A 13,896-nucleotide genomic window follows, 5' to 3' on the forward strand; every position below is an offset into this window, starting at 1 on the left:
GATGAGATCCAGCAGTGCATCTCCCCTAGTATATTATTTGCTGTATAAAGAACGTTTTTGTTGTTGTTTTTTTTTTTTTCTAGAAAGCTTTAAATCCTAATCTCTGGTATCAAAGCATAAAGCTGAGTTGTGTGTGCTATGAGCCAGTTATAGAGCTGATTTTGGTATTCTGCTGAACAGCATTGTTAGTGTTAAGACTAATGAGTACTTTTGATGAATGTTCTCTTAGAAAGTGCTTTATATGAGAGAGATAATGCCATCAATTAGTTGGAAAAAAACACAAAGGGCAAAGTAATACTGAGTGTGTGAAAGTAAGTCTTTAAATTTGCATTTGTTGTAACCTTTTTTGGTTATTTTTTCTGCTGCAAGGGTCATAATATTTATGGATTTGATCTCGAAGTGCTGCTTCAAAGAATTAATGTGTGCAAAGTCCCTCACTGGTCCAAGATAGGTCGACTGAGGAGGTCCAATATGCCAAAGCTTGGGGTAATAAGTTTGCTCAAGTCTTTTAAACCCCTTTATGTTGCATGTGATTAAAAATGAATTAATTTTGCTGAGGAATTGTAAATGTGACACTGATGTATTTTGACTGTTGGTCATTCTGGATTTCACGTGTCCCAGATCAGAAATGATGAGTGTTTATATGACTTTTACTACAGTAATAAGCTAAACTAATTTTCAAGTTAGGCTAATTTAGTTTACATATCTCAACTAGAGGATGGTAATGACAGATTAATTGCAACAGCCTTTACTGTAACAGTCTTTGTCTGCTATAACTGTAAAATGAAAAAATGTAATTTGGATTGATTGGTGAATCATCCCGTGGAAAGCTGCTAAGTTAATAATTCTGTACTACTTAGTACATATTTATTCAGAGGACAATGTGTGAGGCTTGGAGTTTTGAAGTGCTGAATGTGGCTGTGGTGTTGCCCATTCCTGTCCTTTCTGGAGGCCAAGATAAGTGTTCGTGTGTGGTTTGTTCTGTGACTTTTTTGTCCTGCTGTTAGTACAAAAATTATCCTTAAAGGAAAAACAAAATCCACACCCATATTCTTGTTGGGACTGTCCTAGTTATTAATTATATTTAAAAAAAGCATGATAGTTAATAGAATTAAGATTGAACTAGTAATGAGAGTTAAGTATCTACTTTTTAATATCCATGTATACTGAAAGATAGCATGGCTTCCTTTAAGGCATAATTATAAAGCTTGAGTATTAATGGTATTTAGCAGAATATTTAGAGTATTAAGAGTATTTAGTGAGCAACTGATTTGACTAAGTCCTATAAGCATATATTTTCTCTCTCCGTTAATGTTTGCACGTTTCGTTTTGTCTGGATCTTTCTCTCCTTGTGTCATACGGTTAAGGGTCGAGGAGGGTTTGCTGAAAGGAATGCTGCCTGCGGTCGAATGATCTGTGACGTGGAAATTTCTGCTAAAGAATTAATTCGTTGCAAAAGTTACCATTTGTCTGAACTGGTCCGTCAGATTTTGAAAACAGAAAGGACAACAATTCCACCAGAGGAGATTCGAAATATGTACAGGTATGTCACTGATTCGTGTTTTCAATACTTCACTGGAAAGTGGAGGAGCTATTTAGTTTCCTGCTGTGCAGTTTCTTGCTTGCTTATTTGATTTGTCATGGAGGTGCTGACTTTGCATACTGCTACTTGAAAAGCAAAATATAGTATTAACGGTATTTTATAATATTTGAAGCTACTGGTGGGTGGTGGCTTATTATGTGCAAAGTAAATTGATTTGTGAGAGCATTGGTTTAGATACACTAATAAGATATGCCAGCTTGAGGTGTGGGTGTGTTTTTTGGTTGAGTTTTTTTGAGTGGGTTTTTTTCAATTGAAAGAGCTTGCTATAATTCAACACTGGTGTGCTACAGATCCCATGTGTTCCACACAGTGTATAGGTTTAAACTACTACAGAGTACATAGGAACCCGATTTTACTTTACTAGGCCATCTTTCTTCTTTTCCCAGTGATTCACCTCACTTAATGTTCATGCTGGAAAACACCTGGACAGATGCTAAGTTCATTCTCCAAATCATGTGTGAGCTGAATGTTCTGCCGCTGGCCCTTCAAATAACAAACATCTCTGGGAATGTCATGGTACATTTTTATTACTCCCCTCCACCATTGTCCCACCAAAACAATCCTGTGTTTTTTGTGTTTGATTTGCTAGTTTTAATTGGTAAACAGTAACTGGAAATATATTGTGCTGCGAATTTTTTGTGATAAGCCTGAGAGGTTGATGATTTAGTCAAGTAGTTTTGTACATGGTGATGTTATAGAATAATAGTAATGCTAAGTGAACATACAAGTAGTTGAAAGACGTTGCTTAGTCTGTTTTTGTATGTCAGTGTTTTCAGTGCAGTGCTTTGAATTATTTTTTTTTTGCCTGTCTCTGTAGTCGAGAACAATGATGGGTGGACGATCTGAACGTAATGAGTTCTTGCTGCTTCATGCATTTCATGAAAAAGACTACATAGTGCCGGACAAACAAGTTTTTAAAAAGCCTTCACAGAAACTGGTGGGTCTACTTTTTAACTCTTAAGTTTTATTTATAAAGAAAAAACCATTCTTCTATCTTTTGCGTATTACCTTTCTGTGAGAGTACTGGAAACCCAAACACAGTCAGTCTTAGATACAGATTAATGTTACAGCTCATGATTAATTAAACATTGTATTTGTTGACTTGATAATGGAAAAATGTGTGGTATAAAGGGACAGTGTAACACCTTTTCTATTGTATCACAGATCTCTGGAAACTCAGTTGTTATTTTAGTTTAAAATTGAAATAAGCTAAGTACTTATCTTACTTACAAGCTAAGTACTATCCTGTGTAGGTATATATTAAAGAAGAAGATAGTCTGTGTTGCTTAATAAATGCACATTTGCCATACAATTATTTTGCTGTTATACAGGATTTCAATTGTAATCTGTAAGATACGTGATTTGAGAATGTGGGTAAAATATCCAATGGTATTTAAAAAAAAAAGATTCCCTTGGATAATGCCAGTGTAAATGTATAATACCAGTGTAAATGTGTTTATGAAAACATATATATGTTTGTTAGTAGACAAATGAAAATTTGAGGATGCATTTCTATTTCGCTATATTTTGCTGTTTAGTTTGAAGTAAGTTCAACAGCAGTTTCTGAAGCAGTAAGTCTTGTTGCATCCAGAGGAATTGCTGGAATGGCAATGATTCAGAATGGCATTGAACAACCGCTAGAGAAACTTGTACTAAAACAAAACAAATAGCAAAATACTCTTTAGATCAGTAAAAATGTTCTTATTTGTTTCATTAAAGCCCGGCCATTGTATATCCAAAAACTACATAAAATTATATTTTAATTGGGCAATGATAATTCTTCTGGGTCGTGAGTTGATTTTTTTCCTAGTGTTGACTTTATTAACAGCAGCCAGAAAATGCATACTAGTGCTGTGTTGAATGATGACAATTCCTTAAGGTCTTTGTAATCTCTTGTTACCAGTTTGTTCCTATAGGAGTTGATTTGAATACTGTTTTGACACGTAGAGAGCTTTAATATAATGATCATGATGAAAACTCCATGTTTTGCATGTATTTTAAAAGGAACTCTATGCACTGGCTCCCAGTTTCATATTTGATTTGCCAAAAATAACTCCTCCAACATTATAGAAAACTTAGAGACTAGATAATGACTTTTTTAAATGCCAAATGTAGGTGGATGAAGATGAAGATTTTGAAGATCAGAATAAATCAAAGATAGGGAGAAAGAAAGCAGCATATGCTGGGGGCTTAGTCTTGGATCCCAAAGTCGGTAAGTGGTGGTTTGGGGGGATTGGAGGGGGATGGATGGGGGCTTTCCCCACAAGAAAATTCCCAGCATTGGTTGTAGAATTACTTACTCTTGGTATGTTTTTTTTTTCTTAGTTTTCTGTGAGAAGATTATGTTCTTGCAAGGAATAAGAATTACATATTTGTGTATAGTTTATTTCTGTATAATGGACACGCAAGTTTTCTTTCAGTTTCCTCTCTACGTGGGGAAAACTGTACAAGTGTCCTATAGTAACACAGAAGGTATCTGTTCAACTCTGGTGAGTTAATGGGGTTGGATCGTTCCACTTCTGACAGCTTTCTGCAATGGTGCATCTCAGCAGCTGCTTTGAGAGATTTTAGATGCTCCAAATGTGGTACAATGTATTACTTTCACTTAAATGTTAATTGTGCAGTTGGATGAAGTCCTTTAGGGAGACTGAGTAATTATGACTTTTGTTTTAAACTCTTTTAGGTTTTTATGACAAGTTTATTTTGCTTCTCGACTTCAACAGCTTGTACCCATCAATTATCCAGGAGTTTAACATCTGCTTTACCACAGTGCAGCGACTGTCATCAGAAGCACAGAAAAGGGCAGAGGTTTGTGTGCTCTGACTTTGACTTAAGTTACATTGCTTTAACTTCAGTGTCTTTTCTGTGAATCAGCTTTTTAAGAAACTGTTCTTTTTCACTCCTGATTTTTTTTTCTCTCACACTTACAAAAAGTGTTTCTTGTTTAAAGATGCATCATAGTAAGTTTGGGTTTGTGACTTTTTGGGTATTATAAGTTTGTCATCTTCCTTTCCATAAAACTCTTTTAGAACCTTGGTGAGTTCTTTCCCATCTAAATAAAGTCTTGGTATCCCCTTGAAACAAGATGTTTTGGTCAGGCTCCGTTGGTCTTTTTCACCCTCAGGTGGTCCTAGCAGTTTCTGAGTCTCCTGACCAATTTCATCCTAATTTGGTATAAGATTCTTAAAGTCAAGTTGCCGCAGAATTCATGCAGATGTACCTGAATGAGGGAGACACCGGTCTCATGCTTCTGGTTGGGGGAAAGAATGCACTATGAGCTCAACCCTTATTAGACATCAGGAAAACTATGTGTGTGTCATGCAGATGTGTGTCAGGGAATGATGCTGTGACAATGTCAGCTGCGGGACCAGCTTCACTGCAATTCATGCTGGTCGATACAGCATTAAACTGTGTTAAATACAACTAAAAAACCTCTTGAAGGTGGTGTAGTTCTGTGTATTGTTTTCTCAGCAGCTGTGCTGGCCATGGCTTATCCCTGGCTGCTTACTCTCATTTCCTCAGCTGTGCTGGCACAGTTTTTGGTGGAGCTGTGCTGTAAACTGAAGTCGTGAGCTGGTCAGGCCTAAAGGTTAAACCTGAGGCTTTTATTTTTAACTGGGATCAGCTCACAGGTTGGAATTAGTGTGTTGTCCATAAGTAGTTATGGGACACTGTTAGACCTGTAACAACAACTGAAATATCAGTACCACAGCTGAAATGAGGTGAAAAAGTATGTGGAACTCTGGCAGTAAGTTCTTCCAAGCTCTCTGGATTTACCCAACTTTCAATGTGCTTCAGACTGAAGCAGCTCATTTTGATTTCTATCACTGTATAATATTTAATCAGCTTTTGGTGTAATTTCTTGTTACTGTTCTTCCCAGCCTGCTTTACTAAACTTGCCAGCCTCATAGTGTCTCTCTTGCCCTCTCTGTGTATTTCTGTTATTTCATGATGGTTGAAATTTCTTTCCATTTTTGCTGGGCAACCATTTCCTTGGTCATAGTAACAAGAATGTTAACTTCACCCTGAGCAAAACAGCTTTTCATTCTGTTGTTGCGGTCCATTTCCCTTTTGTCAGTTACCTTATTTGAAGTATCAGTTTCACAGAGCCATGTGGTCCATTTTACAGTTCTGAACACCAAAAATCCTTATGCAGGAATAAAAAGAAGAATGGAGTATTTCAGCAGAGAAAAAATGGCTTGTGTGTGTGCTTTTATTTATATTTTTACGTCTCTCTAGATACACATGTATCTATGCACACACACATGCTTTGAGAGATATATACTTTTATTTATATGTATTTTTATATAGAAAGATATTCATATGTAATAATACATATGTAATGCACATGCGTGCATGTGTTAAAAAGAAAAAAATCTTTCTGTTACTGGTCCATGTCTCTCTTTTGTGTTTCTCCCAGACAGAGACAAGCTTAGTCCCTGTCCCCCAGTAGGGGCTAAGTAATACACTTAAATACCACCAAAAAAAATTCATGCCTAGTGTTCTAAACTGGTTTGCAGGAGTGGATAAAAACTGTGTGGTTTGGTTTTGTTGGTTGGTTGGTTGGTTGTGTGTTTGTTTTCTTTTGTTTTTGGTTCCCCCCAGGCTTTTCACTTAACACATGAAAACGTAATCTTCAAGGAAAAAAATGGTAAGCAGTTGTGGTCATTTGACAGGTTGAAGAAGAGGAAGAAATTCCAGAGCTTCCAGATCCATCTCTGGAAATGGGAGTTTTGCCTAGAGAAATCAGGAAACTGGTGGAGAGACGGCGTCAAGTTAAGCAGTTAATGAAACAGCCAGATTTAAATCCTGACCTTTATTTACAGGTGTGTTTTAAGGAACTCCTTTGATTTTTTTACCTCCCACTCCCCTTAAGGGCACTGATCAGCCTTGCAGAATAGGGATGATTAGTAGTGAGCAGTGATTGTAATGTGCTTTACTTGTAGCCCATCATTGCTGCAGACTATATAAAAAGCTATGAATGTAATTGTGAGCATTAAGCTCTGTTCTCTGTTGGCTATGGTTGTATCATTTTTGCTGGTTATGTTTCTTTTCAGTATGATATCAGACAGAAAGCTTTGAAACTCACTGCTAACAGTATGTACGGCTGCCTGGGATTTTCCTACAGCAGATTTTATGCCAAGCCTTTGGCTGCATTGGTGACACATAAAGGGAGAGAGGTAAGTCACTAAGCAGGTTATGAACACATGTAAAAGGGTGAATTTAAACCACCTACTTTTTCATTGAATGGGAAAATGGTCTTTATTTGTTTTCGAACCTGCTTTTGGTTTTGAAACTGTGGCTTTTCATGTGTCTTGTACTGCAGAAGTTGGAAAAAACAAAACTGATGTCTAAAAGAGAATCTGATAAATGTCTTGAAGTATGACAAATTAAAGCTGTAGCTTGAGTGTTATTTTGAATTAAACTGCTTAGTTTCAGTGGGATAGATTATGATGACAAAAAAAAAAACCAAGGCTGCTTTTGCATTTTCCATGAATTTCCAGTTCTGCTTGATGGGTTAGTCCTTGATTCAGTGGTATGCTTCAGCTTTGGACAAGCTTGTCTTTGGCCAGTTCTTGAATCTCTTAAATTTTTTGACCGGGCTGACTGATCTCATGGTGTCCATGGATTATGTATCAAGGCCTAATTTTCAGAAACTGCTTATTCCTTAAAATGCAGCTTTGCATTATCCTCAAGAGGCCAGATTTTATTTTAAGATATTTTTTTTACTTTATGGGAAAACCACTCTTTCTTTTGATTAGGATGACAGCTGAATGCAGACCACATGAGTTTGGTTCCAGTAGGGGAAAAAAAAATCATTTTGGGTCCAAAATGTCCCACTGATACACAGCATCTTAAAACACATTTTTTCATGGCGCTTCGTAGTAGTTCTTTATGGAAGAGGATACCAAGCAGGAACCTGCAAAGTTGCCAGGAACAGATGTGTCAGGATGGCTGCTCAGCCTTTTAGTTGAGGAGGAAGATGGATGGCTTCAGCCCATGTTTAGGTGCGTGTGTGCTCCCTGTGACGTTAAGGGCACAGCTCTGCTTGCTGTGCACTACCCAGTGCACTGAAGGTCCACTTGCAACCCCCAGCTGATGTCCATGAGGGCACTCAGTTTCTGGTAACAAATCTTTGTTTTTAAAGGTCTTCCCATCTAAACATTTCTGCAGAGACAAACCTCCATTAGCTGTCCTCACAATTAATGTTAGCAGGATGTTTAACCTTACGCACGTTTAACAAGGAGATAATTTCCAGGTTTGATAACTGTCATGGGTTATGCATCCATGTGAATTCAGATGTTGGCATTTCCTTTAAGAAAGTGGTATATTTTGTTGTTGTTGTTGTTGAAAGACTTTAGTGTATTTATCTACGGGGCTGGCATGAAAAGCAGCTGAGTATCATAGGTTTATATTTTTACCAGTACTTTGAAGTCATAAATTTTACTTTTTTTTTCTTTTAATATGATCTCCATTAGTCATAAGGTGCACCTGTCACCAAATAGGTATTGTATGGGTACTGGACCTCTACCAATTACCTCTGTGTTAAGGGGGGGTGAAATACTTTTTGGTTGCATGTGCAGTTTATTGTCAGTTCTCTGTGACTTATCAGTTATGAGACAACAGTGCATTGAATTCTGGTGATCCTGCATTGTGTTCCAAAGTGGTGGTGGAAAGGGAAAATCCTAAACACATGGTGCAAGATGTGCTAGGGAGCACTTTGAGACACTTTCTCTTATATAGTTGATTTTGAATTGGAAAGGGTTTCTTACCTCTTAAATTCTGGTGGTGCTTAGATTTTGGCTTGCTTCTGCCAAGCCTTTGCACACATTTGACTCTTCGGTTCTGTAGTTTGCTCTGAGTTTAAGGAAAACTAAATGCACGGGGTTGCCTGGAAGCGTGTTGTACCGAGTGCAGATCTAAAAGTTCCTCTATGAAATGGGGCTGCTGGGGGCACAGCAGAGAGATCCCAGTGAAAGCCTGCATCTGGCAGCACCAGTTGCAAGCTCGGAGGGGCATTACTGTCTTGATAGGTTTCTTCTGTGCAGTACAGCACCTCCTGTAGAGCTAAAACCATCTTTTTTTTCCCCATCCTTTTGTGGTAGATTAATATTAGTTACTTTGGGAACTGCGGAGATAACAAACTTTTGACAATTTGAGAAAATTTCAGAGTGATCAGTAATTTTGTGCATCTAAGTCTGATAAATTCTGATGAAATACACTGTATATGTATGTTTGTTCTGAAAAGGTGCATTTTCTAGGTAGGAAATCAATAAACAGTTATAGCTTTATTAGTTCCTTATTTCCTGAGTAGTAGTTTTTGCCATAAAAGATGACACAAGAGGATACCTTAGTTGTCTGGGGTGAGTTTTTTGGGTTTTTTTGGTTGGTGGTGTTGTTTGTTTGTTTGTTTCATTTCTTCTTTTAAAAGTGTAATATTTTATCTTTAATATAAAATTTTGAGGTAGTATTTTTCGTCTTTCTAGTCATAGGTTTCCTCTTACTGCCAAATGCTGATATGAAAGAGGTGGACATTAAGTATCAGGAAACTTGGGCTCCCTATATGAAAAGGTTAATTAAAAAATAACTGTTAGGGAAAATGTTATTGCTCTAAATTTAAATGGCCTTTTTGATAATCAGTAATCTATACTTCTTTTGTTGTTGATTTTTACTGTTGTGGAGGGGACCTGAATAAATGCAGGCTCGTAGATGTCAAAGTGGGGAAAAATATTGTGTGGGATGAAAATTGAACTTAATATTTGCAATAACACAGTTACAATTCAACCGTAAGCCCTAGCAGAATAATTGAAAGTGGGAAATATATATACATTTCAAGTTAAAGAGGTTCTTGAAGCTCATCGTAACATTAAGTTTTAACGTAGCTGCGAGGAAATGAGTTTTGATGACGTCCATAAATTGCTGCTTTCCAGTTGTGGGACTGAAGACCCTTGCAGTGAAGCTGTGGGAAGGCCGAGTGCTGCAGCCTTCTGATGCCGAGCGCTTTATGCCACCTCTCCTGGACGGCGACTCCTCTTTGTGGCTTGGCAATGGCGATGCACTGAAACTAACGGAGCTGTCGTGGGGTTCCTAATGTTGACTGAAGAGTCTTGCTATTACACAGTGCCATTTAAAAAACTTGTTTATGACTATGCTAGTGTTCGACATGTTCACTTTATTGATGGCAGAAGTATTAAATATGATGTGGAAAGGCCTTTTATAAGCCAGATCATAGCGGTAGGACAGAATGTGATCCGTAAGAGTTTAGTTCTCTTCAGTCAGCCTTAGCGAGACAGGAGCTAGTGCTTGGCTTTATTTGCCTTAAAACATGCAATATAAGTGTAGCAAAGCCTTACAGCTCGGACTGTGTGTAGGCTGGATCCAGCAGAGAGGTTCGAGTGTGGGATGCCGGGGGAACGAGGTTCAATTTGTGTGGGCAGCGTAGTAGTGGTGGCGAGTTCTCACTAGATGGCGATAGAGACCTTGAGATCATTAATCAATTAAGACTCATTTTTGTCACCAAGTGTTTTAAACGTTGACTATCAGGTTCTTCAAACAGGTATTCCTTGGTTTTTGGTTTTTGTTATTTTTTCACTTGTGGGTAATCTCTAGCAGGGAAGATGGGGCACATCAGCGTGAATTTGTCAGAATTTAGTATATGGTACGTTACAGGTAGACTGGTTAACTTTTGGTATATTTTAGGAGGAAAAAAAGGGCAAAAATTTGGCATGAGGGGAGTTAAAACCATAGTTCAGATCTGCTTGACCTTTTTGGAAAATGTAAATGTTTTCCTGTTTTGATCATTAGAAATGCACCAGTTCTTGTTCTTATAAGAAATTAAAAAAAATAATCTTTCTGCATTTGCAATCCCAATGTTACATTATTGATTTGGAATGTGTCAGAAGGATTCCTGCACCCTTCTCGCCCTGCCCTGCCCCCCCGTGTTACTGAGCGTTTGCTTGGACATTGCTCTTCATGTAACTATAGCAGTTGCTTGCATGGAAAAGTAATAGGAAAGTATTTAATATATTTTTAGCTGTCCTTTAATGTAATTTAACAACTGGAAACAAGATGAGTCGGTGTTGTACAACCAGCCAGCTCTGCAGTAGCAGGCAGCGTAAGGTCATGCCTTTCTAGCCTCTTTAAAGGACAAGTCTTTTGATGAAGTATCAGTTGTCTGATTTCTCAAACGCAGGATGCCCTCTGCTGCAAGATTTTCCTACAGGACAGCAAAGTTGTTGAGAGAATTTTTTCTGTGGGCAGCTAATGGCTGTCATTCAAAGCTAAGGCCTTTTCCAGGTACTTGCCTTTTTCCATGTTGTTTTTTCATTGTTGTGTATTTTTGCCCAAGCAGGTAGGAAACTTGCCTTTGACAGAACGCATTTGCTGTTTTCAGCAGTACTAGCAGGTAGATCTAGTGCTACAGTATGCAAAATAAAAGGGGGAAGGAGGCAATTGGGTTCATTCCAACTTTCTCATTCAGATCCTTTAGATACATTCTCAATTAATAATTAGTTTAAGGCCCTGGCAGTCAAAAGGAAAGTATAAAAGCATATTATTGCCGCAGTCTGGGAAAAGAATGGGTGAGGGAGGAGAAAAATGAAGTGGAGAAAGATGAGCTCATTTTTAAAAAATTAAGCAAGGGTAGGTAAGCAGGTTAATGGCCGTCTGTTGTAGTTGTCTTCTGTTAGAAATACAGGTGCTTTTTTTTTTGGCTGCCTTTTTTTTTTTTTAAGTCTTGTTCATCTGGGGAAATGGATCATCAGCTACTTTCTCTTAATTGCTCCTAAAGCATTAGTTATAGGGTCTGCAAGAGCTGCCATGTGAATGGGGCAGTTGTCAGACACCTCATTTCTTCCGTGGTGTTGTATGGGAGAAAGGGCAGTGTTAAAGGAGGGCAGGGAGTCTCCTGAAGTCTCATGTGAGCATGCTGTCTAGATTGAAACAGGGAATACAACATCAGTATAACATTTTTGGAAGACATGGACCCTGATGACGAAAGGCTAGGCAAATTAATTGCTAGTTTCTTAATTGCTTTTAAATATTAAAATGGCAAACTGAAGTCTTCTGAGAAGTAGTGCTAAATTGTTCCTGTGTCCCTAAGTGGAAACTGTTGGGGTCAAACCAGTTGTCACTGTTGTTAAATTTATCATTATGCATGCAATTGTGAGCCAGTGAAAAAGCTCTGTAGATTAATCTGCATGCTAATATCCAAAACGAGTTAGAATAGACATTTCAAGGGAGAGGCTGCTTACAATCTGAAAATGTGAACTGAGTACCAAGTAGTAGAAAAATTATGGAACATCTTAACATTCATTGAAGTGAAATATTATTATTGTTCTCAAGTGCATGAGATGACATCTGGTCTGATAAAGACTTCTGCATCTCCAGGCAGAGGAAATGAAACATTTCAATTAAGAAGAATGGCCAGGATATTTTGGGTGAGGAGGAAATTAGTCTGGAGGAAAAAAAAAACCACTTTATTTTGTTTTCTTTTTATTTAATTTTATTTTGGATAGTGTGAGGTTTTTTTTCTCCTGGACAGAAAGGTTTTATTTAATAGCTATTCACCAAGAAATGTTTAGGAAGATTGATCAGATTCAGATTGATTGTACTGCAAGTCAGATGAATAGGGTTTTTCTTTTTCATGACTGCTTATTTTAAGATTGTGCTGTCACGAGAGGTGTGGTGCCTCTCGCTTCCTGACTGCTGATTTCTGTGGATGGGTTGCAGCAATTGCATGGCCCCATGGTGAGCTGGATCAGCCTGGTGATCTGAGTTGGAAACTAACTCTAGAGGAAAACCAGATTGATTTTTGTTGGATCGATGACTCAGTGACTCACTGCATACTCTTAGACATGGTAGAAAGGAGGAGGGCGGACAGTTCGGGCAGATCCAGTATGAGCTATAAGGGGTCAGGCATGACCAGCCTTTTTTCAGTTCACACCCAACTGTGAAACTGTAGGGTTAGTGTTAATAGGACAAACGTAGGGGTTTTGTTTGGTTGTTGTTTTCCTTCTTCTGTACTTCTGTTGTTTTCTGTTTCTTTCTTTTCTTACAGTTTCTGTCTTGTGTTTTGTTCTCATCTTGCCAAAAGACATGGATTTTGCTCAAGTCTTATTTTTGCCTGGCTGACTAGGGAACAAGAAGATATTCCTCAACCAAAACTGTGGTGAAACTGAAACCTTGTGAAACCTTGAAGAGCAAGGTCTCTGGCCCATTTTCTGTATCTGAAATGTAACGGTACATCTCCTTGTAGAAGCTGTACGTGTTGGGTAGAGGGCTGATACCTCATGATCAGGAGAGGCAGAAATGTCTCTCCACATCTAGCGGTAACAGAGAAGACTCTCAAGTGTGCAGTAAAACATTAGGGAATGCACTTGAATCTTGCAGTCCCCAAAGTTTGCCATGCTTTGGCTTTAGAATAACTGAAGAAGAAATCGTTTAATCCCATCAAGAATGCTGTAGTGATGATGAGATTCAAAAGACTCAGATCCTTTTGTGGTTCTGTTCTTCAGATACTGGCATAGAGATGCCTCATAAAAGGGAGATACAGAGACACAGGAGCTTCACCATGAAGGTGAGAGCTTTTGAAGCATCACAACACCATTTGAAAACTGCTTAGGTTCTGTTTTCAAACAAATTCATTTTTCAATACCCACTGGTAAGGTCTGAAGGATACAAATACTAACTGCTGTCTTAGTGTTTTTCTCCAGCCTGTATATGTTTTTAGCACTAATTATGTTTGCAGTACAGATTTTCTTACTTCATTAGTAGCTTGGAGTAAAGCATTTTGGTTTTTAAGACTTTGACAGGAGTTGTTCTTCAGGATGTTATTGCCTCACTCATTTGCCTCATGCATTTGTCTTAAATTAGACATTGGCCTGTTCTAGAAACCGTGGGTTTGGATACCTAGATGGTAATAAAGTTTTCAAAATAAGAGACTTCAAATTAGGGGGAAAAAAATCACTTTCCTTCTCAAGCACTATTCCTAAGAGTATAGAAAAATCATCTAACTGAAGTGTCTGTTTCCCATGAGACTTAAATAAATATTCATACTGTCCTTCAAAGATACGACACCTTGATCTCATAATCAAAAAGTTTCATGTATTTCCTGGGAATGTTGCCCACTGTGCAAAAGCTCACTGTTGTGTAGCAGTCTGTATTGAAGCTTTTTTGCTCCATCCACAATTACGTGACCTGTTCTTTACCCTCTTGGATGAATACTCATTTGAGCCTACTGGAGCTGCTGTTCTCAGGTAGGGATTTAAGGGTGGTGATGATCCTTCGTGTAG

At 38.0% G+C, this 13,896-nt stretch overlaps 1 protein-coding gene across 1 annotated transcript in view; it reads left to right on the plus strand.

Moving 5' to 3' along the window:
- Positions 1 to 83: 83 nt before the first annotated feature.
- The window catches only part of LOC104540746 (DNA polymerase alpha catalytic subunit-like), a gene marked incomplete at both ends in the record, with an annotated part of 54,402 nt that continues 40,589 nt past the window's right edge, over positions 84 to 13,896 (plus strand). Inside the window, 9 exons of the mRNA XM_010184622.1 lie at positions 84 to 164; positions 370 to 486; positions 1,368 to 1,543; positions 1,990 to 2,119; positions 2,421 to 2,540; positions 3,719 to 3,815; positions 4,287 to 4,411; positions 6,280 to 6,429; positions 6,661 to 6,783. Of these exons, the coding sequence (XP_010182924.1) occupies positions 84 to 164; positions 370 to 486; positions 1,368 to 1,543; positions 1,990 to 2,119; positions 2,421 to 2,540; positions 3,719 to 3,815; positions 4,287 to 4,411; positions 6,280 to 6,429; positions 6,661 to 6,783 (1,119 nt within the window). The remainder of the gene's footprint in view (positions 165 to 369; positions 487 to 1,367; positions 1,544 to 1,989; positions 2,120 to 2,420; positions 2,541 to 3,718; positions 3,816 to 4,286; positions 4,412 to 6,279; positions 6,430 to 6,660; positions 6,784 to 13,896) is intronic.

The sequence above is a fragment of the Mesitornis unicolor genome, unplaced genomic scaffold, assembly GCF_000695765.1.
Source record: "Mesitornis unicolor isolate BGI_N332 unplaced genomic scaffold, ASM69576v1 scaffold11075, whole genome shotgun sequence".
In the NCBI taxonomy this organism is placed as follows: domain Eukaryota; kingdom Metazoa; phylum Chordata; class Aves; order Mesitornithiformes; family Mesitornithidae; genus Mesitornis; species Mesitornis unicolor.